Genomic DNA, 27,575 nt, shown 5'->3' on the forward strand with positions numbered 1-27,575 from the left:
TATTCATGCCACACCCATCTAGCTTTGTCCAGAGTTTCTGGCGATTGATCATGTCGAACTCTCTGCAATAATCAATAAAACATATCTATAATTTTTCATTGCCCGTTTTTTTGCGACTCTCGGAAATTAGATATTGTAAAAGGCTGATGTTATACACAGTGTTAAAACCTTTTCTGAATCCGGTTTGGCAGGGAGAAATACACCCCACGTCTATGGACCATTTGGTCGCCTTCCTCAATAAGAAACTGGATAAGATCCTATGACTAGCATCAAGCATCGCCAGAAGATGATTATTTTCAGGGTCAATTCGAGAGCCCATTTGAAAAACTGCTAATAAGATGGCCATTTCCCATGATTATCGACAGTGGTTTGGAGGCTGTGTAATACATATTTTTCAGCTTGAGTTTCAGGATCAAGGACATTTTTGTGTTTTATAGAACACTTAAGCAACTTGGGAAATATCTGGACCTGTGAGCTCAGCCACTTCGTGAATAGTGACAGGTCCCAATTGTTACTCCTTAGCCACTTGACCGTGGATGCCTTATAAAGGTACTCATTTTGAGAATGTTTTTTGTCATTCCAAGAGATGCGATTTCCTGTAGGATTTACATCAATCTGGCACGTTATCTTATTAACCTTGAATGGGTTCTGTGACACAGTGGTCCATGTCATAACAGCATGAAGGGTGATTATTCACAGACCCACTCTAAGATCATAGGTGCCACTTTGTATGGGGCATAAGCTGGGCAGCTATGAAGGTAAGTGTTTTGGTTAAACACAGACTTACCCTAAGATAATGTATGCCAGTTTTCAGCCATTATATTCAATAGTAATTTAGAGTTATCAGTGTAGTGCATAATGTGGTTAGTCACAGACCCACTTTAAGATTGTGGGTGCCATTTTACATGTGCCAGGGGCCAAGCAGCTCTGAGGGTGGCAAGTTATTTGGATGAACACAGACCTACCCTAAGGTAATGTGTGCCCGTTTTCAGTTATTACAGGCCGAGCAGTCTGACTGTGCATTTCTAGGAGTAGTGAATGGTGTGGCTATTCACAGACCTTCCTTGAGATAATGGGTGGCACTTCCCATTGGTACACGGGTGTTGGGACTCGCCAAAGGTTTAATATCTGTGGCATGATGGGAAAAAGTGAGGAGTTATAATGAATTGCTCAGCGAGTGATGGAAGCTGTATCTCCATTTCTGATGTCAAAGCCCCACGGAGAAGGACTCGAAAGGCGCTTTACCCGCAGCCCCACAGGGTGGTGGAGAGGGCAGAAAACAGAGTGGGTCTTGGCTACATGCAATGCAGTGCAGCGTGTGATCTTAATCAAACACTACTTGCCATGCTAACATATGGGGACTTATTAACTAATAATAAATTGAACCTCAAGCGATTTGTGTTTTTACTTCTTAAAATGACCCAAAATTACGAATAATTGACTTTCCTCTGTGTCCCAACCTTCGCTCCGGTCACCTTTTGATCTACTCTCCACTAAGCATTTCGTGATGCCAGACCACTAGTCCTGCATAGTATGAGTCCTGTACTCTGAGATTATAGGGGATATAACCATGAACTCTGAAACTACTATGATAGTCATTTGGCACAGCATAAAGCCTATTATTGTGTCCACCATCTGGAACTCAATCGCTATAACCATCCGTCGCATAGAAGATCACCTCACCTTTGTGAAGGCACTCAAACCCTGGCTCTTCCCTCCGACAGCCTGACAATCTCAAGCCATCCCCTGGAGGATTTACTATTCACCCTGGCGGGATCACGGGGGCACTTGCGCAGTCGACAAGTGGGGCACATTTCCAACCCCATCAACTTGAAATGATAAGCTCTGCAAGGTCTTTGCCTTCCAATTGTCAGCCTCTCTTCAATGGAACTTCAAGCAAGCCATCACAACGAAACACAACCGTACCCGCATGGGCACGGCCCACTCACTTGCACACCTCTCAATAACATCTACTCGATTACACACACCCAAAACAGGCACCACTGCATCCAACAGAATACTGCAGAGGCCCGCGCAACATTCGGACCAGCCGTTCATATAATCAGATCCTTCTGACCATCGCACTCCACCAGCAATCTGTCACAGCAACCATTCTTTCACCTAATAACCATGGGCTGCTGCTATTGACCTCACCACTCCCTACCCACCTTCGTGCTGGCAAAAATGAGGTATCCAGTAATATGGTTGCCGAAAAATGGCAGTTTTTACAAATATATTGCTGCAAAATGCTGTGGTGTGACCCGGTAAAAGTGTTTCCATTATACTACACTAGGGAGGCGGGGGTTACAGGGGTGTCCCCAGCTCGCCTTGTGTGGTATAATGGATCTGGGGGTTGTGGGGGTGTCCCCCGGATCCATTACATGGATTGCGGGGGCCACACCATGGCCTTTTTGCTGTGATTTTCTTTTAAGCGGCCATTTTCACTGCAACTTTATTGCATGGAACCAAAAATGTACATGTGCGTTCTAGAACTCCTTTCCTTCTCACCTACATCTCTGTCTATGGTCTGCTAAAGGGCGTTCAGCCTCACAGCGCTTTTAGACCATGGTAGTAGGCGCTATACACGTGCTGTATAACATAACATAACACAGTGAGGACAGATTTCATCATTTCTCGTTTCCACCAGGCCAGTCCTGGCTGTGACGCAGGCCGGTTTTCCTGTAGGGCTAACATGAAGGCCATCTGGGATGATATGAAACCCGCTTATTAAACGGAGAAAAATCATTAAGACGTATTTAGGAGACCAGAAATCAGTCCAATGCACAGTGTTTACATAGGAAATTATTTGGAAAGTTTTGTTTACAGGCAGAGCTGAGATGAGTAACACATGCTGAACTTGTTTATGTGCAGTTCCAAGAAACTAGATGGTTTCACTTCTCTGTATTTCACGTTTGATGTTGGGAGAGAAAGTAAGAGGAAGAGGGTGCAAGGGGGACGAAGGAGGATGAGAGGAGAAACAGAGAGAGACAGAGAGAGAGAGAGAGAGAGAGAGGAGAGAGAGAGAGAGAGAGAGAGAGAGCAAGAGAATTAGAGGGGAAGAGAGAGAGAGAAAGAGAGAGGGAGTGAGAGAGAGAGAGAGCGAGCAAGAGAGTTGGAGGGGAAGAGAGAGAGACAGAAAAGAAAGAGAGAGTGAGAGAGAAAGACAGAAAGAGAGAGAAAAAGAGAGAGAGACAGAAAGAGAGAGCAAGAGAGAAAGGGGAGAGAGACAGAGAGAGAGGCAGTGCAAAAGAGAGAGAGAGAGAAGGATAGAGGATTGAGTAAATAGGTTTGGCACTGGAATCCTTTATCCTACATTTAATTCACGATTCCCTCCTCTACCCATTAACCCCATAGGGCAATGCTGGGAAGGCACCTCTGTGAACCTCTATGTCTCTGACTTGTTGTAATGTATACTCTGCAGGGGGCTCCCATTCATACCACGTGATTGTTTACATTTCTCTGCAGGGAGCTTCCTTAATCCCATGTTCCTGCATGACTTGCTACTGTATCCACTGCAGGGAGTTCCCTCTATGGTCTGGCCTTCTGGGACTGCATGGCCATTGTTACTTTAAGATCCGCAGGGAGCTCTCTCCCTCTGTGTTTGCATGCCTTGTGTTACAGGGAGCTTCCTTAATCCCCTGTTCCTGCATGACTTGTTACTGTATGCACTACAGGGAGTTCCCTCTATGGTCTAGTCTCCTGGGACTGCATGGCCCATGTTACTCTAAAATCTGCAGGGAGCTCTCTCCGTCTGTGCTTGCATGCCTTGTGTTACTGGAAGCTCTGCAGGGAGCTTCCTTAATCCCCTGTTCCTGCATGGCGTGTTACTGTTCACACTGCGAGAGTTCCCTCTATGGTCTAACCTCCTGGGACTGCATGGCCATTGTTACTTTAAAATCCGCAGGGAGCTCTCTCTCTCTGTGCTTGCATGCCTTGTGTTACTGGAAGCTCTGCAGGGAGCTTCCTTAATTCCCTGTCCCTGCATGACTTGTTACTGTATGCACTGCAGAGAGTTCCCTCTATGGTCTAACCTCCTGGGACTGCATGGCCATTGTTACTTTAAAATCCGCAGGGAGCTCTCTCCCTCTGTGCTTCCATGCCTTGTGTTACTGGAAGCTCTGCAGGGAGCTTCCTTAATCCCCTATTCCTGCATGACTTGCTACGGTATGCACTACAGGGAGTTCCCTCTATGGTCTAGCCTGCTGGGACTGCATGGCCCATGTTACTGTAAGATCTACAGCGAGCTCTCTCCCTCTGTGCTTGCATGTCTTGTGTTACTGGAAGCTCTGCAGGGAGCTTCCTTAATCCCCTGTTGCTGCATTATTTGTTACTGTATGCACTACAGGGAGTTCCCTCTATGGTCTAGCCTGCTGGAACTGCATGGCCCATGTTACTGTAAGATCTACCGCGAGCTCTCTCCCTCTGTGCTTGTATGCCTTGTGTTACTAGAAGCTCTGCAGGGAGCTTCCTGTATCCCCTGTTTCTGCATTACTTGTTACTGTACGCACTGCGGGGAGTTCCCTCTAGACCGAGCCTTCCAGGAATGCATGGCCATTGTTACTTTAATATCTGTAAGGAGCTCTCTCCTTCTGTGCTTGCATGCCTTGAGTTACTGAAAGATCCACAAAGTTGTCAAGGGGTGAAAGATCGTGTTCCATTGCTTCCTGCGGTGACACTTTGGGATAGGGTCAAAATACATCACTTCCTGTGATGTCATCAAAGGTCAAGGGCTGTGTGATGTCACTTCCGCTACCGTATACACAAGTTTTTCAAGGCGCAACAAGAAAATGGAGGTAAGGCAGGAGGAAGACAAACGACCTTACTAGGCCTTGTGTCATTCAGGTCGTGCAAGTGGGACAGCGCAAATAGCCGGAGAAGGGAGAGGCAGAAGTGCAGCCGGGCAGCATTGCTCTGGGTAAGTGCAAGGAGGCAGGGGGCTATAGAGGTTACAATTATAGCCCCTAGATGCACGGTAGGCCAGGATGTAATATAGGAGAGACTGATCATGGGGGAGCCTGGTACTCAGTGAGACTGAGGGTAACCAACAAGCAGTTGACACAGCAAACAGGTAGGTCAGCAGGGGAGGGAGAGAGAAAGCAGAGGAGAAGAAGAACGTTTTGAGCTGCTTCCCGAACTTCAGGTGGTCCGGCTCAAGTTTGAGAGCGGCAGGGAGGCCATTCCAAAGGCAGGCACCTGCTGAGGAGAGAGATCTACCCCCCACTCTCTGCTTGGAGAAGTGTCTAACCCTTAGAGAGTTGGAGGTAGCTGAGCGAAGGGCTCGAGAAGGAAGGTATTTTGGAAGAGAGAGTTGGATTTAGTGCAGGCCCCAGGCCCCAGAAAGCCCTGTGGGCGATGCAGAGGGTCTTGAACTTGATCCTTGCAGCCACTGGGAGCCAATGGAGAGATTTCAGGGCTGGAGAGATATGGTCCCTGGGTTTCAGGCCAAGGATAATCTTGCAGTCCTGTTCTGGATTAGTTGAAGAGGGCGGAGAGTAGAGGAAGGTAGATTGAGAAAGAGATTGTTGCAGTAGTCTAGCCTTGAAAGCAATAATAATGTATTATTATATAAAATGTTAAAGGGTTTGAACTAACCAAATGAACACAGAAAAAAAAGTTCTTTAGTGCTCTTGCATAGCTTTGTGTTAGTCGAGAACAGGTGTAGGGGAATGTTTAATGCACAGAAGGATGATTTATAAACTTCCATTACGATGTTCAGAACATGTATGTTGCTGCTGTACCAAATAGGATTGTACGCTTATGGCAGAGGCAGCAGTGTCTTTTTTCTAAACAATTTGCTTTTCTTATCTGGCAGTCCTTTTCAGAATATGGAATTATCTGTCAAGCATGGAATGGCGCGAGCTTCGGGTGTTAGCAGGACCCGGTGCTTCCCCACAGTGGATGGGGAGAGCCTATTCATACACAAGTGCCCACCTGTGTACCCTACACAAGTGTATTCATAGGGGGTGCCATGCTGGTCATCTGCACAGCCATGTGCACGTTCCTAAATGTGGAGGTCAGCTATGTTAAAATGGCCCACTTATTTGAATTGCAATAATGCTAAGTGACAACAACACAGAAATAAAAACTGTTTTTTTTATTCCCAATTGCTGCCTGACCACCATCTAGTTCTTTCCTCAAATATTCCAGGACTGGAGTTAGATTAGTAAATAAATGTCATTATTGCTCTGCCTCATTAATTATCTGTTTATCATGCTTGATTCAGCCCTCATAGAGTTTAATCCTGCACACAGCAATCGATACATAGACCCGTGCAGCAGGTGCATTGACCCACCCAGGTGTCTAAAAACTTTACTTTCACTTGAACTTATGGCCTAGACTCTTAGGGCACAGCCCTACCCACGTGCCCAGCTCCACGTGGGCGTTGTATGATGTGAAAGTATGCGAGGAATCCCGTTTTGGATTCTGAAGGCAACACATAACACCAACCTACAGACGTTCCCTGTCCCCCACACTGCTGCAGGAATCCAGGCTATGCGTTTTAACACGACTGAGAAGCCCCCGGGGCAGAGAGGTGAGGCTCGAATTAATACCATGCCAGCTTCAACGGGAGAACACTGCAACCCAAAGCAGAGGCGTAGGCAGGATTGTCTAACAAGTGGGGCCTGAAGCTGAATGTAGTTGGGCCCATCGCAGTGACATTAACATCTGTAAATGCCCACACAGTGCTGCTGAGTGGGCATTTTTAGAGTTTGGGTGGGCCTTGCCCGCTCAGGCCCTAGCCTGCCTATGCATCTGACCAAAGCACGGGCAGAGAAACAGTGGCGTATGGGGAGTGCGAGGGACACCTCAAAAGATCTACCAGGGCTGGTCTTGAGCCAGGTGTCAGGGTCATTGTAATGATTCTGCCCCAGCCCCGCCTACCATGTCCCGGATTCCTGAAAGTGGTCAATCCCATGGGCCGTGTGAGAGAAACACATGTAGCCCCATTTCTCTTTCACGATCCCCTAGTGGGCGATGGGATTTGCCTTTCAAAGACAATAAGGCTTTCAGCGATTGGTGGCACTCCTTGCATTTTCAGAGATGCTCAAGGAACAGAAAACCCATTCTTTTAACTGTTTCCTTGACAACAGTCCACATTTTCAGCAAGATTGTTGGGTCTATATTTTCATAGTGCCAAGAATTAGCCATAATGCAAGGGTGAACATTTCTAATTTCAGGTGGGGTGGGGGGTTTCTACAGTTTTCAAAACCTAGGTCTGAAAGGTGTACTCTGGCAGGAAGCACTCTGCTCTATGACTGTGACCCGGCAGCATTCCAACACACTGGTCTGCATAAAAGTCAACCATGGAACACTAGGTACCGTGTCCCAGCAGACAGTTCCTATACTGGGCTGGAACTTCAAGGGCAAGCCTGCCCCTCTAGCTCTACATAACTACACAACTTCATGCCTTATTGTCAATGCGGTAAAATAACTACTCCTCTGCAAAAGTAAAGGAATGACTAGTGGCTTAAGTGTGTACTTTACTACTAAACCAGCAGTGATCTCAATCATAAAGGTGAAACAAGCACAGCCCGACCGGTATACCTTTCTGACTATTTTGTTAAGGTGGGCCGAGGGCAACACATACCCTTCAGGAGGAGTGTAAGCTGCTACAGTTGAAACATAAAAAATTATAGTGCAGTGGTATGAAAATGAAAGAATGTCCAACCAAGATTCTCAAAAAATTGGAACTTTAATGAAGCAATAATGCCGATTTGGGGGGCATTACCTGAAGTGGTAAGTCCCCCCCAGCAAGGGGCTTATTGCCATTAGTACTCCTTCCCGTAAAACCGGAGGTACTAATAGAGTCTTTTTTTAAATCGCGAGACGCCGTCAGCGTTTGGCAACTGAAAAAAAGAAAGAAAAAAATGATGGCCACCGTGGAACGGGGAGAAGGGACTATACATAGTCCTTTCCACTTTTCCATGGTACCCATTCAGAAAAAGAAGAGAAAAGTAAAAAAAAGAAGTAATTAAAAAGTGATTTAAAAAAACAGAAAATGGCCGCCAGGGAACGGGAGAAGGGACTACATATAGTCGTAATGGGAATGTTGAAACTTAATGGACCCATTGTGAGCCTGGCATAACCAAAGATTGCCCAGGCACAATTTATTTCCCTAGAAAATATTCCCTTTCCCACTTTCCATACTTCACGGCACACAGAGCCACCACATGCATGCAGACACAGAGCACTCGGCCAGGGTGAACAAGGTGAAGGATAACTTGAACTGCACACATGTTGTGGTGTTTGAGGCCATGTGATGTTGAATTATTTTCCATAAATGTATAAAGAAAGGTTTGTGGTTCACCAATGACTTACCACTGAGGGAACTTGGTAGGAAGGCATAGCCTTTTAACAGGTCTCAATACGCTACTGGGATCTGGGCAGGGCTGCATGATACATTTTATCTTCTTTTTCCAGTGCAATAACTGGACTGCTGGGGGGGGGTCAAGTTGTATTGTGCAGGGCGGCAGGGGCCATTTTGCTGGTTTCAGGGGGAGAGTTCTACACCTTCAAAGCAGTGACACAGAAATATGTGCATATCACTTTTGGGAGTGCTAGATGGGCACTGCCCAGCACACAAGCAGTGGTCCACCATGCTTCGCCATTGAATGGATCCCTCAATCCCAATGGCACCTTCACCACTGAAGAGACAAATCACTCAATTCCTTTGGGTTCTTACCTTTTAGTGATTGATCATGCAATATGAAGGACGTATAAACATAAATCACATAATCTCTGAGGTTTCTCAATGTTGGAGCGGTTAATCACTTTTCTTCTCATCATTGCATGTGTGCTTCACTAAATCTGAAAATCGTCTCACTTTTATAGGTAAAGATCATGAATTGCAGGCCCATCTTTCAAAATATGCGTAAATCAATCACTCATTCCCAAGGGCTCATCATCATTGGAGAAAGCAATACCTTTTTCCTTAGGGTGCCTCATCCCTGCATCCTTAAGACTTCTTATCATTGGAGAGATAGATCCCTGCATCCTTAAGACTTCTTATCATTGGAGAGATAGATCCCTGCATCCTTAAGACTTCTTATCATTGGAGAGATAGATCCCTGCATCCTGATATATCCCTGAAACGTTAAGACTTCTTACTATTGGAGAGATACATCCCGGTATCCTTAAGACTTCTTATCATTGGAGAGATAAATCCCTGCATCCTTAACACATCCCTGCATCCTTCTTATCATTGGAGAGATAAATCCCTGCATCGTTAAGACTTCTTTTCATTGGAGAGATACATCCCTGCATCCTTAAGACTTCTTATCATTGGAGAGATACATCCCTGCATCCTTAAGACTTCTTATCATTCGAGAGATACATCCCTGAATCCTTAAGACTTCTTATCATTGGAGAGATACATCCCTGCATCCTTAAGACTTCTTATCATTCGAGAGATACATCCCTGCATCCTTAAGACTTCTTATCATTGGAGAGATACATCCCTGCATCCTTTAGACTTCTTATCATTCGAGAGATACATCCCTGCATCCTTAAGACTTCTTATCATTCGAGAGATACATCCCTGAATCCTAAAGACTTCTTATCATTGGAGAGATACATCCCTGCATCCTTAAGACTTCTTATCATTGGAGAGATACATCCCTGCATCCTTAAGACTTATTATCATTGGAGAGATACATCCCTGCATCCTTAAGACTTCTTATCATTTGAGAGATTCATCCCTGCATCCTAAAGGCTTCTTATCATTGGCGAGATACATCCCTGCATCCTTAAGACTTCTTATCATTCGAGAGATACATCCCTGAATCCTAAAGACTTCTTATCATTGGAGAGATACATCCCTGCATCCTTAAGACTTCTTATCATTGGAGAGATACATCCCTGCATCCTTAAGACTTCTTATCATTGGAGAGATACATCCCTGCATCCTTAAGACTTCTTATCATTCGAGAGATTCATCCCTGCATCCTAAAGGGATACATCCCTGCATCATTAAGACTTAGAGAGGTACATCACCCAATCTCTGAATCATCTTATGTTGGAGTTAAACATTCTGAGTGTCAAGGGCCTCTCAACAACAGAGAAACAGAGTGATACATCGCTCATGGGCATGGAAATACTTAATATAAAGGCTTCTCATTGCTAGAAGGGTCAATCACTCAATCTCGGAATCTTCTTACATTGGAGATAAACATTGTAGCTGTCAAGGGGCTCTCAAAAACAGAGTGATGCATCACTCAAGGGCAAGAATGCACTTAATGCCAGGGCTTCTCATGATTAGAGAGGTAAATCACTCAATCCCACTGGCTCCTCCTTGTTGGAGCGACAAATCATTCAATGCCAAGAGCTTCTCCTAGCTGGAGAGATAAATCACGTAATCTCAAAATCTTCCCACTTTTGAACTAAACATCATCAATGTCATGGATATCTTGGCAATGGAGAAATGAATCACCCAGTCCTGGCTGCTGCTCACCAACGGGAAGATAAATCACTTAAATGCCACATGCTTTTCACCAATGGGCATGAACTACTGAATCGAACATGGCTCATTCCCAGCCACTTCCCAATCTAATACATCCTTAAGAGATTTGGTAGTCTTGGGCTTGCAACCTGGGCTCTCCAGATGTGTTGGACTACAACTCCCATGATCCCTCGCCATTGAATATCCGGGTTACATCTGATGAGCGTTGCAGTCCACCACACATTAGGGTGACCAGACGACCCGGTTTTGCCAGGACTGTCCAGGTATTTGCAGCTCTGTCCCTAGGTACCGAGACCATTTTAAGTTTAAAAATCCCGTCCCGGGATTTGGGGATCGGGTGGCTACCATCCCGGTTTTTGGCCAGAGATCATGATTTTTCCACCCGTTTGCCAAAAAAACGGGATGGTATGCAACCGATCCCCAAATCCCAGATGGGATTTTTAAACTTAAAATAGCCTCTGGACCCCAGGTGCTGCAACATGACACAGGACAGGCCACCGACATGGAAGTAGAACTACAGTTTCACCGCTGAAGCTGTAGTCCTACTTCTATGTCAGAAGCCTGTCCCGGTTTTTTACTTTCAAAATCTGGTCACCCTACCACACATGGAGAGCCAAGCTTTCAAGGAGATTTTAAAATGTGTGTACATTTTTTTAAGCACATTATTTTCAAGAAAAAGCGTCGCTGTTTCATTCCACTTCTCTTTCAATACCTTGTCTCGTTCCCAGATTGAACCATTTCAGGGGATTTCAAGTGCTGCGCTCGTTTGCTGACAGCACTGGCTGTACTTTCTCCCCGCAGGGCAATCCTCGCCCAGTATTTGCTGTTTACATGAAGTGTGTATCACCAGGGTGATGGGGAGTACAGGAGCTGCATTCCTACAGACTAGCAATTCCCTGCTTTCCCCAGGCCTGTAATTGTGGGGGTAGTTGAAAGGCTGGGGGAGGGGGGACTTTATGAAAACAGGTAGCATGCTCTCACTTCTTAACAGAAATGCAGCACAACGATGGGAACACAAGATATAGCCCCGTGTTTTGGTTTAGTCTGCTACAAGACCAAGCTGATGGGAATTGTTATGACAGGTAATCAGGTCGAGAGGACAGCATTCCCAGTGCAGCCATCTTACCAGATGGATACATTCTGCACATTAGGGCCCGCCCCTGGTCGCCGCCGTTCAGTCGTCTCAGGCTGTCTGGGTGGTTCAACCTCATACTCTTAGGGGGGCATTTTAACAGGCCTTCCCATACCTGTTGCTCTTCTGCGGGTGAGTATTTGTGTGGGGATATTGGTCCTAGACCAGGGGTCTGCAACCTGTGGCTCGCCAGATGTTTTGGACTACAACTCCCACGATCTTGCACTATTGACAGTGCTGGTTGGGGCTGATAGGAGTTGTAGTCCAACACATCTGGAGAGCCAAAGGTTTTAGACCCCTGTCCTAGACGTTACTCTGAGCTACTACTTTACCTGGTACGTAGGTGTTGTTGCACGCAATCTGCTGAAACTGACCCGGACTACATCCAAAACTGGGGACTCTCCAAGAGATTCTCTTCATTGTCCACGTGGAGCGGATGTTGGTAGGGAACCTGGGAGTATCCCAGGTTTCTGTTCCAACATCCACTCCATGCAGATAATCCTTGAGGATCACTCCCATGTGCAAATCGACACCAGGCAGTGATGAGTGATGGCAGCCGCCATGTAAGAAGTTGGCGGCCGCGGATCTATTTGATCACTGCGCCGCCCGTAATGTTGACGAAGAAAATGGCAACCTCCATTATAGTGCAGGGCAGTGATCACACAGATCACTTCTTCCCCGCAATCCTCTACCCACTTCTCCCCTGCCTACTTACCTGTAGGCCGCTGACTCCCCTCTATCCCTTTTGGTGTCACTTCCCTTCCAATAATGTGCGACAGAACTGGAGCCGCAGGGTCCTTTTTTCTTTTTCATTTCTTACTTTTTTTTCTTTATTGTCCCCCGCTTTCCCTGTAATGGAAGCGGGGGACACTCCCGCAAAATCCCTGACTCCCCTTACACCAAAAAAGAGCAGCGGGGGACACCCCCGGCACCCCTGCTCCCCTTGGTTGGTGTACAATACTGCGCCTTTGTGCCGTAGTCGGAGTTTTTGTACAGCGCGAAGGCGCAATATTGAATAAGTCGGCATTTTTTAGTCGCCATTTTGGAGTGATACCATGGCTGCCACTGTTACGGATCGCTAAAGGCTCTACTTGTCCTTTTCACATGCAAATGTAGAGTGGTCCCGATCCACCACCTCTGCATTCATCAATATTGTGATACATTGTAGAGGCGTGTGGATTTCTTGCCTGGAGTGGGCACTGTTAAGAAGAGAAGTTGGCACTCTGCGTTTTGCTCCATGCAGGAAATCCTGGCCAAAATGACACAAAGTTTGTCATAGCATGTTTTACCTTCGCTATTGAATTTTGCATACCTGTCAACATGAGCATGGTAGCAGCAACAATGTAGCTGCGATTCGGATGTGGTCCAGAATAGAGCCTTGTGCAGTCTCTGATAAGGGGGTGCCTAGGACGACCACCCCCTGCTCATGGAAAGCAGAATCCGGTGAACAAAATATTATAATCTTTTCCCCACCAATTCAAAACTCCCTCCCATTTGTAAATGTATGATTGGTTGAAGCCAATTTGAAAATCAAGCTCAGGCGGGTCATTGTTCTTCTGGACCTGCTTGTGCCTAGAAACATTTGTGTACAGACGCGTTATGAAGGCCATATCATATGTATTGAATGTCTCCATGTGTGTAGCCATGCACAAATTACGTGGTTACCTTGAGTCAATGGGAGGAATTCAAACGAGGTGGCGGAAGGGAACAACCAACCCTCCCCAACACAATATCCAGCTCTGCACAACTATTAAATTCACAAACCAGCTGAGAAAGAAAAATCAGGAGCAAGTCCTGCCAAAACCTCCCTGAACTTTAATGAGTGATCCCACTCGGCTAATTAACTGCATGTTCCTTGTAAAGCGTGTTAATCTCACTTTTTTTGAATGTATCCGAAACGAAATATTCATGGTGCAAACATCTCTCATGTGGACATAACCACAACCAAGGGTTCGCGTATCAGAGCTTTCTGGTGTGGATGTAAGTGAAACCAAATCTTCCTGGATAAACTCTCTCTAGTGTGGATTCTACTGAGAACAAATCTTCATGGAAAACATCTCTCTAGTCTGAATGTAACTGAAGCCACATCTTTATCGATCACATGTCTCTAGTGTGGATGCAAATGAACCCAAATGTTCACTGATCATATCTCCCTAGTGTAGATGCAACTGCATCAACACACTCATGGATCAAATCTCTAAAGTGGGCATGCAAGCAAACCTAAATCTTCACTTGTCAAATCTCTCTAGTGTGGAGGCAACAGCACGCTAAACTTTACTGATCAAATATCTCTAGTGTAGTTGTAACTGGATACAAATACTCATGCAACCAAACCTAAATTTTCACTTCTGAAATCTCTCTAGTGTGGATGCAATAGGCCCCAAATCTTCATTGATGATATCTCTCTAGTGTGGATACAAAGGAATCCACAGATGCAATCAATTCTCTCTAGTGTGGATGCAACCAAAACTAAATCTTCAATTATCAAATCTCTGTAGTGTGAGTACAACAGAACTGAAATATTCACAGATGTGATCTCTGTAGTCTGGATACAACAATACCTTATTCTTCACTGGTCAAACCTGTCTAGTGTGAATGTAACAGAATCCAAGTTTGCAATAATCAAATTACTCTAGTGTACACGTAATCAAATCCAAAACTGCATAGATCAAATCACTCTAGTGTGGCTACAAAGGAATCCAAATATTCATGGATCAAATCTCTCTAGTGTGGATGCAACGAAACCTACATCTTCAATGATAACATTTATATAGTGTGGATGCAACAAAACCTAAATCTTCAATGATAAAATTTCTAGAGTCTGGATGCAATGAAATACACATATTTGCTGATCAAATCTCCCTAGTGTGGATGCAACAGACCTAAATTATTCATAGATGTAATCTCTGTAGTGTGCACACAACTAAACCTAAACTTCACTAATTACATCTGTCTAGTGTGGATGAAACAGAACTCACGACTTCATCGATCAAATATTTGTAGTGTGGATGCAACCCATTCCAAATCTTCATTGATGAAATCTCTCTCCCGCGATGCAACCAAACTCAAATAGTGATGGATCAAAACTCTCTAGTGGGGATGCGACGGAACCCAAGCATCCATGGATCAAATCTCTTTCATGTAAATGCTACCAAAGCCAAATATTCATGGAGCAAATCTCTTTTATGTAAATGCAACCAAACCCAAATATTAACGGATCAAATCTCTTTAATGTAAATGCAACCAAACCCAAATATTCATGGATCAAATGTGTTTAATATAAATGCAAGCAAACCCAAATATTCATGTAAAAATCTCTTTTATGTAAATGCGACCGAACCCAAATATTCATGTATCAAATCTCTTTCATCTAAATTCAACCAAACCCAAATATTCATGGATTAAATCTCTTTCATGTAAATGCAACCAAAACCAAATCTTCAGGGAATTGGCACTATTGCAGTTAAGAAGACCTGCGATTTCAGATGAATGGCTTATGTGACACAGTTACTTTTTCTGCTATAGCGCGACGCCCTCGCCTCCCTAAATGAAGTTTCCAAGATGTTACTGTGAATATCAGGAACATAGCTTTAAAAGGTCGAGGATAAGGGTGATGGCATATTACACATGATTTAAGCATCCACAGCTAGAGAGCTTTCAAGCAAGTCTAGCTCTTGGTTGGAAATGTTGCTTGGAAACCAATATGAACAGAACATCCATGTGTAGCTCACAGATGACAGGGCAGATTCCAGGCAAGATTTGCTCACTCTTTCATCAATTTAAGTTTGATCAAAAGCAGGAAGTAGACCCAGGTACTAAAGCAATCTGGCAGATGCCTATAAATAATAGTTTGCAAGCTTTAGTCACAGACTCAATAGTGCATGGGGGTGAATGGGTGTTTGGAAATGTGTGGCTTAGAAGGCATTGCCCAGCTCGTCCTGCCAATCACAACTACCCAGTCATCAAAGTTGCTGATGCAGCCCTCTCAGGCCTGTAGTGCCAGCTATGTGGGCATTGTCCTACAGGCCAGTCTGAGCCTGGATACAAAGAGCAACTGGGAGTTGCAGAAGAGTAGAACCTGTTACCTATGCGCCAAGAGGAAGTCTAGTTTATGATGTGCACTATAGAACGTGACTGCTGGCCCAGTGTGTCACTTCTTATCATTTTAATTTCAAAGATCCATGTTTGTATCACTTTTGTTGCACTAATACAGTAGAGCCCCATTCTCTATAGATCTCTTTATCAGAGGGGTGGAATCTACACGCATTGGGACATTTCAGGGAGCGCAATAGAAGGAGTGTAAGCTTGGATTTGTGTTGTCATTTTTTATTTGAACTACTTTGCGGTCAAGCCTTTCTTTGCATATGCATATCCCTAAATACCTCCCGGCTAGAGTCCTTTGGTCCTCTAGTTCCAACTCTCTGCAGATCAGATGCTTCTCTAAGCAGAGAGTGGGTGGTAGATCTCTCTCCTCCAAAGGTGTCTCCCTCTGGCGAGGTCTCCCTGCCCCACTCAGGCTTGAGCTGGATCTAACTAAATTCCAGAAACTCCTGAGAACCCTCCTTTTCTCTTCTTCCTTCATCCTCGGTCTCCCTTGCTAATGCCCCCTTCTGCTGTAGTGTCTGGCTGCCTGCTTCCCTATGAGTTCTACAGGGCACCACGCTCCCTGCCCAGTTCTCCCCCTCCACTGAGCATGTGACCCCCTCATCCCATGCATTCCCTGGCACTTGCCCACCTGGCCTCCCCAGAACACTCCCCTATCCCCTGTGGCCCTCTTCCCCCCCCCCCAACTTCCTCCACCCCTTGTCACTTGCACTCTCTCCTCTTTGCCCTGCTCTTCCCTACCAACCCAGGCACTTAACGTCCGTGCAGACCGACACTCACCCCGCCACCTCTCCCTCGCACTTCTTGTTACTGCACTTGCACAATCCGGATATCACAAGACCTAGTAGGACCGTTATTGTTATCTTTCTCCCTCATCACCTCGCACCCCTTTTTGCCTCGTGGTGCCTTGAAACACCATTTGTTGTATAGGCGACTTAAAAATAGCCAATAAATAAATAAATATGCAGGCCGGTTGTATAGCCCAGCGAGTTTAGCACTCCTTTCTGACATCTGTGCGTCGAATCCAGGCGGGGCCAACTCCGCCTTTCATCTTTCCGAGGTCAATACATTGAGTATCACGCGGTGGGTAATGATATCAGCTGTTATTGCAGCGCTTTGATACCCTGAGCTAGCACTATATAAAAACTGCTATTAGCACAATTATATGAGAGCCTTCCTGTTGCCAAGTACACCTTTGTTTGGTGCCAGCTCACACCCCCCACCTCTGGATATCACGGATATTTGTAGAGGAGGTCGGTAACAGAGGCGTCCCTCCAAAGCCTTGAGCTCCCTTCTCCTGGGGAAGGAGTCTTTCCTTTAAGCACAGCCTCCTCTTGAGCACAGCATAACTGATGTCCCAGCATACATTGCTCCACAGGCACTGATGCAGTTATAAGGGTATCAGGTCATATTATCCCCACCAATAATATCGCCATGTATATGGTCGTGGGGTAAGGCCACAGGCGATAATATTAGTCGGGATAATTTATGGGGTAAATGGGACCAGGGGTTGCGGGAGTGTTCCCCGCCCCCTTTAAAAAAATACAGAGGTTGCGGGGGTGTCCCCCGCAGGTTCCATGGGTTAACAGTGCTGCAAAAATATGGCAAAATATTTGTATGACGATATGTTTGCGGGGATATTAACACATGGAATCGTTATAAGTACATTGCAGGAGAATATTGCCTTTGCAGCACCCCTGGATGACCCCCCCCCCTTTAATTGCTATTACTCTGACAGTCCCAGGTGGGACCAACATTTCAGAATTCCTCTGTGTCCCTGTTTATGTCATTGCCGATAATAAATCACCCCCATACCCCAAGCTCTATTAGAAGTCTTTGCCAAAAACTCTGCAGTGCCCCTCCACATGAAATGCTAGCAAAGAGGTTTCCCGCTGGATGTCTAGTGCAAAAGTGCAAAAGCCCAGGGTTTCCTCATACGTGTAGCAGGAAATAGTGATTCGGTGCCACCAGGACACCCGTTTTCTGGTCCAGGGTGTTCGTTTATCAAACAAATGCATTCTGGGAGTTGTAGTCCCCAGTAACTCCAGTTGAACACATTGGAATTCAGAGCCTGAAACCAATGAGTTGGTAAACAAGCACTGGCAATGCCAACAGTTTGTGGTTTTATTTAGTCATGGGAAATGCACTTGCTAGGCACGACCCTAGTGGTATTAACTGGTCATTGGTGGCAGCCAGATGTGCAACAAAACCTAAATTTCGTGAGGGGGAGGGGTTAACTGTTAATGGGAGGGGACACTTTAGAACATGGGTGTGGCAAACTTAGAAGCTCCGCCCCCTCTGTTGTACCCCCAAGGGTTGTCTGGCATGGAGCCCAAGTATCCCCCTTTCCCCACCCCTACCTCTCCCACCAACCACCACATCCCCCACTTCACACCCTCTACCCACCAGAATCAGCTCCTTGGCCCAGCATTACACATAAGGGCGCACGCACACACACACACACACCCTTACACATTCACTCACTCGTTTGCATGCGCCCCCAGCCCCCATGCATGATACACTCATTTACACACGCTCACTCATTCGCACATACATTACGTGCAATCTGCTTGTAAACATGCATACACACACATAATGAGATAACATGCAACACTCTTTAAGACTGCCAGTTTCAGAAAAGGCTTCCCTCGCCTCTCTGCCTAACAAAAAAGCAAGTGCACACATTAGCCCCCTCCCCTCGGATGTGAAAGAACGCACGACGGTGTAATATGTTCGCTCGCATCCGTGGGGAAGGGGCAGGTGTGTGCATTTGATTCTTGCAAGGCAGTGCGGCGATAGAGGCCTTTCCTGAAACTGGCAGCTTTCAAGTTTTCTGCATTTGTGCAAATACATGTTTCTGCACGAACACAGTAACACTTTAAAGCCGATCGTTTCAGGAAAGGCTTCTCTTCCCTCTCAAACACAATGCTATGTCCAGAAGCCCCGCCCCTCGGCTCAAATTTCAGGGGGTCTGAGGGGCATGAAGCCCGGGCAGCTCAATGGCATTGCGCGCCTGATGGTAGCAGGTGCAAAATGGCACGATTGCCTGGCATCTAATCGCAGTGGCTGGCAATTGCCTGAGACTTACACACAATCCAAACCTGTTGGCTTTGCCAATGCTCGTTTTTCACAGGACTTCGTTGAAGGACACGCAGAGTGCTTATAAATCGAGTGGCTGAAGGCAGACGAGTTAAGAGAGTGTTATTACATCAGCAGCGGGTTAACAGTTCTCATTAAGTTATTAACTCTTAGAAGACTGCTTTGAAAAAAACACTGGCAGGCCCTTTGAGTGCAAAGTTTGATGGTGAGACTTAATTAAAGCTATCTCAAAGAGTTCCCATGAGGGGGTGTTTTGGGCTGGTGGGGAAGGAAACTGGGTAGGAATGGCCATAGGGATTAGCATGGTCTTGGGCAGTCAATGGGTGGGCAGATAACAAAGCAACACCTATAAGCTGTGGGTCCCTCCTCATGCACCACCTCTTCTTATCTGTACTCTAATGCAATCGTTTTGGCTTTTAGGTAGATCACCTAATAGCCCAAATAAATAAAATAAAATTGGCTCTTGGGGTGCCTTTCTCAGTAGGAAAGATAGCTCAGTGAGTTGAGTAGTTGCTGCTGTGGTCTGTGTACATGTGCCAAGTTTCAAAACGGATGGACCAGAATCACCCTAGTATCGTTCCAAGCTCAAAAAAAGAGTAACATTGAGCCAGGTGCTAGGTACTAGTTGCTAGGTGCTAGATGCTTGGTGCTCGCACCTGTTCTGTTCAGCGCCGAGAAACCGCAGAACGGTGGTAGTGAGTGCTGTATAGAAACACCTTTTTTAAAAAATAAAAAAAATACTGTTCTGTTTCTAGTCTTCCCCTAATGTGTAGGAGCACATTTTACGGTTTCAGACATGTTTCCCTGTAGCGCTCTTTTTCTGTTTAAGGCACTATGGGCCCGATTCATGGAATTTTTTGCACGGTTCAAAGTGACTTTGCACTGCTGAAAAGTGACTTTGCACTGACGACACAACCCTGATTCATGGAACGGTGCAAAGCGTATTTTTGCGGTGCAAAGGCGCTTTGTACCGCAAAAATGACCACGTGCACTGACTTTGCACTGTAAAAATAAACGCTGCCCAGTTCCATGAATCGGGGCGGCGGTGCAAAGTGTGCACGATAAGTAGATGATCACCAAGCGGTTTTCGCACTCTTTGGACGCTGCATTTAAGTCCGTGCCCCCAGACAGGTCGGCGGCACATTCTTTTGCAGAGAAGTGGCCAAGTTAGACTTACAAATGTCTTTTATTGGGGAGACCCACTTACCCATTACTGAAGAGGCGCTATTACTAGCGTGTACTTGCGGCACCGCTGACCACACGCGCGAAGAAGCTAGAATAGGCGACTGTACTCGTGTATTACACGTGCTTGTGACGTCACAAGGCCTGCATTGAAGCCAGAGGCGGCCTTCGCGGTGAGCGGGGGCGCCATGAAACGAACAGCGCTTCATTTAAGGAGGGCCACGCGCGCTGGATTGACCCTCGCAGTTGAGTGGGAGGGTTTCGGGGGGGAGGGCATTTGGGGGGAGGGTTGTGACTTTCTGTACTCATCTGTAGGAAGGCTTTATATCTCTGAACCGACAGAGAGAGCGATAGGGAGAAATGGGGCGACATTGAGAGATCAGGGGACTATTAGTAGGGAGATAGAGGGACGAGAGAGAGACAGAAAGAGGAACGGATAGGTAGACAGGTGTAAATATAGATAAATAGCTAACAATAGACAGATCGATACATAGACATATATAGAGCCATCCAGAGAGAGAGACAGGTAGAGAGAGAGAGAGAGAGAGAGAGAGAGAGGAATAGATGGGTAGACAGACGTAAATATAGGTGGACAGATAGCTAATAATAGACAGATCGATGGATAGACAGTTTTACAGCCATCCAGACAGAGAGGTAGACAGATAGATATATAGATGGATATATAGAGAAATGGATGGATGGATAGATAGATAGATAGATAGATAGATAGATAGAGAGATAGACAGACAGATGGATGGATAGATAGAGGTAGATAGATGGATAGATAGATGGATAGATAGACAGACGCACAGATGGATGGATACATAGATAGAGATAGATAGAGGTAGATAGATGGATAGATAGATAGATAGATAGATAGATAGATAGATAGACAGACATACAGACAGATAGATAGATAGATAGATAGATAGATAGATAGATAGATAGATAGATAATAGATTGATATATAGATAGGTAGATGGATAGATGGATAGATAGATAGACAGACAGACAGACAGACAGACAGATAGATAGATAGGTAGATAGATAGATAGATAGATAGATAGATAGATAGATAGATAGATAGATAGATAGACAGTCTGACTATAGAGGGTCACGTCCAGTCCAATGGTGCAGATGTCAGTGGCCGTGGCACCCCCTGTTGATGGGCTACAGATAAAATGCCAAGATTTTGCAGTACATTCAAGGAGCTGAATCCCCCCCATGCTGCTCCCCCACTGGTGGCAGCTGCCAGCCGAGGAAGACGCGTGTAGATCGTGCAGGGTTGCAGCATTTCATCATCTTGTCCAGGCATGTTCTCCTCGGTTGGTGCATTGGCGCTCACAGTGGGTCCTAGATGCCTATACAGATCGGCGGGTGCTTATTCCCACCCTGGATAGCACCGCCCTGGCTGGGGAGCACCTTCTGCAAAGGTGCAGAGCAGGAACATGCCCCCTGGGGAGCCGGGACATCACAGAAAGGAGGGGGGGGCGTGCTGAAAGGGAACCCTGCGCGCACAGCAGAGAGGGGGCCACTCCCGTGCCATCCGCCGGGACCAGGCGGGCGCATTCCAGAAAGGAGCCGAGTGCTGTAATTATCCAGGGAGTCGGTGCTGGGGCCCTCTGCTGAAACCACCGCGGGCGTTTGAACCACGCAGCGCCGGGGTGGGGGGCAACTGCGGGATGGTGCAGGGAAGCGTACAATGCCAGTATGAGAGGGAAGCCACGAGCGCGATTTGGGGGGTTGTGGCTACATTCCCAACTGTGGAAAAAGAAGACTCGGGTTCTGATCCCAGCTTCTGCATTTGACCACAGCGTGTGCTCCTGGGTAAATCGTGTAACTCCCGCGCACCTGCTCCCCGCGCCCTCAATGTGTTGACTGCCGAAAAAGAACTACATGTTAGCACGGGGAAGTTCTCAGTGTTAACAGTTAGCTATAGCCATGAGGCTCGAGTGATCGAGTCCGTATTCTGGCCGGATGTTTGTGGGTGTCCCGAACCATTCCAGGGATCTTTCCTCTAGGAAAGCATCGCCCCTGGACTGCCTCATACCGTCTCCGTTGTTACCTGCCAGGAGCCTATACATACTATTCCATGCTTCGAGGCGCTATATCAATGTGCCCATCCATCCTAACATTTGGCGAGTCATCCGCACATGCACTTGTCTGTCTATCCATCCATCTATCTAACCAATCAATACATCTAATCTATCTGTTCACACATCCATCGATCCGTCCAGTCAGCCTCCCATTGGGGGTTCTTATTTGTTATTTTATTTTGCGATTCTTATATAGCGCTACTTGCCCATGGGCTTCAAAGCGCATTCATTCCTCCACCCATCCATCCATTAACCCACGAGGTTATTAATGTGCTCACGCATCGATCCCTCCACACATGTATGCATTCCTTTAGCCATCCCTAAGCATCCATCCGTCCATCCATTCATCCATCCACACATTCGTGTATTCATGGGTTCACGTGCTTATCACCCAGCCTTCTTCCAGCCACCATTGCACCACTCGATCTATCCTTCTTCACCCTCCCGTTACTCCCTCCATCTCTGCATTCATTACTTCCTTCCTTCATTCACTCATTCGTCCTATGTAAGATCACTGCCGACTAGTCGCGAAGACGTTCAGGGCGACTGTCCGCCGTCATACTGAAGGCTGCCCACCCAGGCTCGGGCATGACTCTTACTTGATTTGGCATGGGGTGGACCACTGCAAGCGTAGCACGCGACATGGGGGGCTTGGGTAGGGTGTACTGCACAGCATGGCATGGTGTGCACAGCAATAGCCACGCAGCGTGGCCACAGCGACCACAGCATGGGGTGTACTGCACAGCATGGCATGGTGTGCACAGCAATAGCCACGCAGCGTGGCCACAGCAACCACAGCATGGGGTGTACTGCACAGCATGGAGCCACGCGGCGTGGGCACAGCATGGGGTGCACTGCACAGCATGGCATGGTGTGCACAGCAATAGCCACACAGCGTGGCCACAGCGACTACAGCATGGGGTGTACTGCACAGCATGGCATAGTGTGCACATCAAGAGCCACGCGGCGTGGGCACAGCATGGGGTGTACTGCGCAGCATGGCATAGTGTGCACAGCAAGAGCCACGCGGCGTGGCCACACAAGGCTGTACTGCACAGCATGGCACAGTGTGCACAGCAATAGGCACGCGGCGTGGGCACAGCAGGGGCTGTACTGTACAGCATACCACCATGTGCACAGCAATAGCCACGCGGAGTGGGCACAGCATGAGCTTTACTGCACAGCATGGCACAGTATGCATGGGCTGTACTGCACAGCATGGCACAGTATGCACAGCAATATCCACGCGGCGTGGCTGTACCGCACAGCATGTCACAGTGTGCACAGCAAGAGCCACGCGGCGTGGCCATAGGATGGCTGTACTGCACAGCATGGCACAGTGTGCACAGCAATAGCCACGCGGCGTGGCCACAGCATGGCTGTACTGCACAGCATGGCACAGTATGCACAGCAATAGCCACGCGGAGTGGGCACAGCATGGGCTGTACTGCACAGCATTGCACAGTATGCATGGGCTGTACTGCACAGCATGTCACGGTGTGCACAGCAATATCCACGCGGCGTGGGCACATCATGGGGTGTACTGCACAGCACAGAAGACCAGAGGACAGCAGCTGCAGGTGTTAGGTATTTGAAGTGCGTAAACCTTGCACTTCACGTGGGTACTACTAGGTGTAACCTATCGGAGCATGGTATGACATTCGCCCCCTTCGTGGGGCAGCGCAGCATGCCATGTCACGCCCCTCACTTGAGTGCAGCGTGCTGTACACACAAGGTCCGCCTATTGATAAAGCATCATGGCATGTTTTGGGGGTGCACGTACACAGGCTGTTAGCGGCCACCCCGGGCCAGGTGTGCACTTACCTGCGCAGACACAGCAGCAGCCCGGCCAGCACTAGCGCCGCGTTGCACGGTAGGCGCTTGGCCATTCTCTTGTCCGCGAGTTCGAGCAGCTGGTCCGGATTCAGATGTGACACTTGGCGGCTGCGGGTGGGGGCGGGCGATTCCCCCGAGGACGACAGCAGCCCGGAGCCGGCCAGATAATAACTGCGGGGTTATGATGAAGCACACCCGCTTTCCTAACCCCGTCTTTCCCAGAAAAGACCTCACACAAAGCAGCAAACAAGTTCAGCTGTTGGACTTCCTTCCCGTCACAACGTGTGTGTGATCCGGTGGGGAGAGCAAGGGGGGGGCCCTCGAAAATCCAAAGTCAGGGCTGGGAATCCGAACCTCACTTCACAGACAAAAAAGTTACTTTTTCGTAGAGTTAACCTGCCCGTTTTTTTTAAAGCGCCCAACTCTCGTGCTCAGCCTGCTTCTAAGCGCTCCCTATTCTGCTTGAAATTCCGACCGAGGCACCGAAAAGTGAAGTGATTTTGTCCAAGATCACACAATGTTGGTCGAGAGAAGGAGTTGAGATTTGCAGTCGGGATCTGCCATTGGCAACGTAACCACTAGATAAGAGCTCCTCCAAGCAAGTGGGGTGAGCCTCAGTATTCGCCGGCACCCCCAGTCTGTGCTGTCAGGTCGTGCAGAAGGATGGACGTTCCCAAACTCGCCGGTGACAGTCCTTGGACTTTCCTCTTGTGTTCCCCAGGGGGGCTGAGTCTCTGCTGTTCACCGTGTAACTCACTCCCCTCTGGGGCTGTCCTGACTCGTGCGCCTGCCCTTCCTCGCCGCCTTCTCTTGTGCTCTGAACAGGCGGCAGCTCCCACCTTCCGCTTTAAAGGCCCTCCGCCGGCTGCTTTCTGAAGACCTAATTACCTCCACTCTCAGGCACAAGCGGCAGCCCTCCCCATCCCTCCCTCCTCCCCTTTCCCAGGGAGGCAAAGACGCCTAATGTGTCCTGTCCCGGCAGCAGGAGCAACTCACCTCGAAGGGGGCGCTATACACCCACGCCCCCGCATTTTGTGAAAGAAAGAAGTGAGGTCGGTGCTTAGGCGGGGTGGTGACCTGTCTGCGGTGGCACTACTGTGATGATCTATAGTAGTGCCCGCGTGTGATAACACGTGTATCGCTTGGCTGAATAAGGGACGGACTTGTGTAGCGCTGATATGTGGACTACGTGGTTATAGTGCCTTCTGGCTTCTTGGCGCAGGCGGTTGCTTTGGTAATTCGAAAAGGGAAGGCAGTTACTCACCCATACCACCAGGAAACCTCTGGGCACTATGAGGCACAATTGAGGAGTTGGGGTGTCCTGGTGGGCCCTAGCCTCTGAGGCGCATTCACCAATGTATGCATGTAGGTTCTAATACCGACTCGTGTCCGCTTCGAAGCGCTATGGGGCGGGGTACACGGAAGACGACCGTAGCAAAGCTGGACGGAGTGGGGCTTGCGCGCCCACACTCACTCGTAGGCATTACTCACCAGAGCAGAGCCGCTGTTACTCCAGCGCGGCTCTGTCGGGACACGCCCGGGCACGAGGCGCTATCCAGCTACCCCTAGCATTGCACGCCTCGCCCCGCGGGGAAAGACTAGAGTGGGCGAGACGGGCCAGAGCCCTTGAGGCAGAGAGGCCCACACCTTTGCGTATGTGGAGGTGCGTCGCTACGAGAACCGTCTCGACCCACGAGGGGCGTGCTGGGGGGCAACCCGAAGCAACATACACTGGAGTGAGTGTGGATCAGGAAACGTCATACTCATTGACTCACCTACTTACACAACCCAGTCGCAGCAACTCACCGAATCACTCACTATCGCCAGGCACTTGCCCAACTCTTTCCAGCTCCTGGCCACTCACTCACCGAGCACAGGGGTGAAGGGGAGACTTCTCTTGCCAATTAAATCAACATGTTCTCGAATCAACTTTTATGCCAGCAACAAGAGCTAAAAGCCGCCGCGGCTATACTGCTCAATGCTGACAGTGTCAGCAGTCAGTGTGGAAAGTGGAGATGGCAGTGTCAGCAGTCAGTGTGGAAAGTGGAGCTGACAGCACAGCGTCAGCAGTTGGTGTGGAAAGTGGAGCTGACAGTGTCAGCAGTCGGTGTGGAAAGTGGAGCTGACCGTGTCAGCAGTCAGTGTGGAAAGTGGAGCTGACAGCTTCAGCAGTCGGTATGTTGCCCAGAGTTGATAGTGCCAGCAGTCAGTGTAGAAAGTGGAGCTGACAGCGTCAGCAGTCGGTGTGGAAAGTGGAGCTGACCGTGTCAGCAGTCAGTGTGGAAAGTGGAGCTGACAGCTTCAGCAGTCGGTATGTTGCCCAGAGCTGATAGTGCCAGCAGTCAGTGTGGAAAGTGGAGCTGACAGTGTGAGCAGTCAGTATGGAAAGTGGAGCTGACAGCGTCAGCAGTCGGTGTGGAAAGTGGAGCTGACCGTGTCAGCAGTCAGTGTGGAAAGTGGAGCTGACAGCTTCAGCAGTCGGTATGTTGCCCAGAGCTGATAGTGCCAGCAGTCAGTGTGGACAGTGGAGCTGACAGTGTGAGCAGTCAGTATGGAAAGTGGAGCGGACAGTGTCAGCAGTCGGTGGGGAAAGTGGAACTAACAGTGTCAGCAGTTGGTGTGGAAAGTGGAGCTGACAGTATCAGTAGTCAGTATGCTGCCTGGAGATGATAGTGTCAACAGTCAGTTTATAAAGTAGAGCTGCCAGTGTCAGCCGTCAGTGTGGAAAGTGGATCTGACAGCGTCAGCAGTCAGTGTGGAAAGGGGAGCAGACAGCGTCAGCAGTCGGTATGCTGCCCGGAGCAGATCGTGTAAGCAGTGTGGAAATTAGAGTGGAAAGTGGAACTGTCACTGTCAGCATTAAGTGTGGAAAAAGGAGCTGACAGCGTCAGCAGTCGGTTTGGAAAATGGGGTGTGGAAAGTGGAGCTGACAACATCAGCAATCGGCATGCTGCCGGAGCTGATAGTGTCAACAGTGAGTTTGGAATGTAGAGCTGACAATGTCAGCAGTCAGTGTGGAAAGTGGAGCTGATAGTGTCAGCAGTCAGTGTGGAAAGTGGAGCTGACAGCATCAGCAGTCAGTGTGGAAAGTGGAGCTGACAGCGCCAGCAGTTGGTAAGCTGACCGGAGCTGATAGCGTCAGCAGACAGTGTGGAAATTAGAGGTGGAAAGTGGAGCTGTCAGTGTGGAAAGTGGATCTGACAGCGTCAGCAGTTGGTGTGGAAAGTTTGGTGTGGAAAGTGGAGCTGACAGTGTCAGGAGTCGGTATGCTGCCCGAAGCTGATAGCGTCAGCAGTCAGTGTGGAAAGTAGAGCTGGAAAGTAGGGCTGACAGTGTCAGCAGTTAGCATGGAAAGTGGAGCTGGCAGATTTAGAAGTCTTTCTGGAACGTAGAGCTGACAGCATCAGCAGCCAGTGTGGAAAGTGGTGCTGACAGTGTCAGCAGTCAGTGTGGAAAGTGCAGCTCATAGTGTCAGTGTGGAAAGTGTAGGTGACAGTGTCAACAGTCAGTGTGGAATGAGGAGCTGACAGCATCAGCAGTCGGTGTGGAAAGTGGAGCTGACAGCGTCAGCGTCAGTGTGGAAAGTGGAGCTGGCAGTGTCAGCAGTCAGTGTGGAAAGTGGAGCTGATAGTGTCAGCAGTCAGTGTGGAAAGTGGAGCTGACAGCA

The 27,575-nt window shown here is 47.9% G+C and overlaps 1 protein-coding gene across 1 annotated transcript in view; it reads right to left on the reverse strand.

Moving 5' to 3' along the window:
• The window catches only part of WNT10A (Wnt family member 10A), a 106,471-nt gene extending 81,685 nt beyond the window's left edge, over positions 1–24,786 (reverse strand). The window contains exon 1 of the mRNA XM_069616858.1: positions 23,897–24,786. Coding sequence (XP_069472959.1) covers positions 23,897–23,961 — 65 coding nt within the window. The 5' untranslated portion in view covers positions 23,962–24,786. The remainder of the gene's footprint in view (positions 1–23,896) is intronic.
• Positions 24,787–27,575: the final 2,789 nt, after the last annotated feature.

The sequence above is a fragment of the Ambystoma mexicanum genome, chromosome 9 (assembly GCF_040938575.1).
Source record: "Ambystoma mexicanum isolate Mex_15411 chromosome 9, UKY_AmexF1_1, whole genome shotgun sequence".
In the NCBI taxonomy this organism is placed as follows: Eukaryota; Metazoa; Chordata; class Amphibia; order Caudata; family Ambystomatidae; genus Ambystoma; species Ambystoma mexicanum.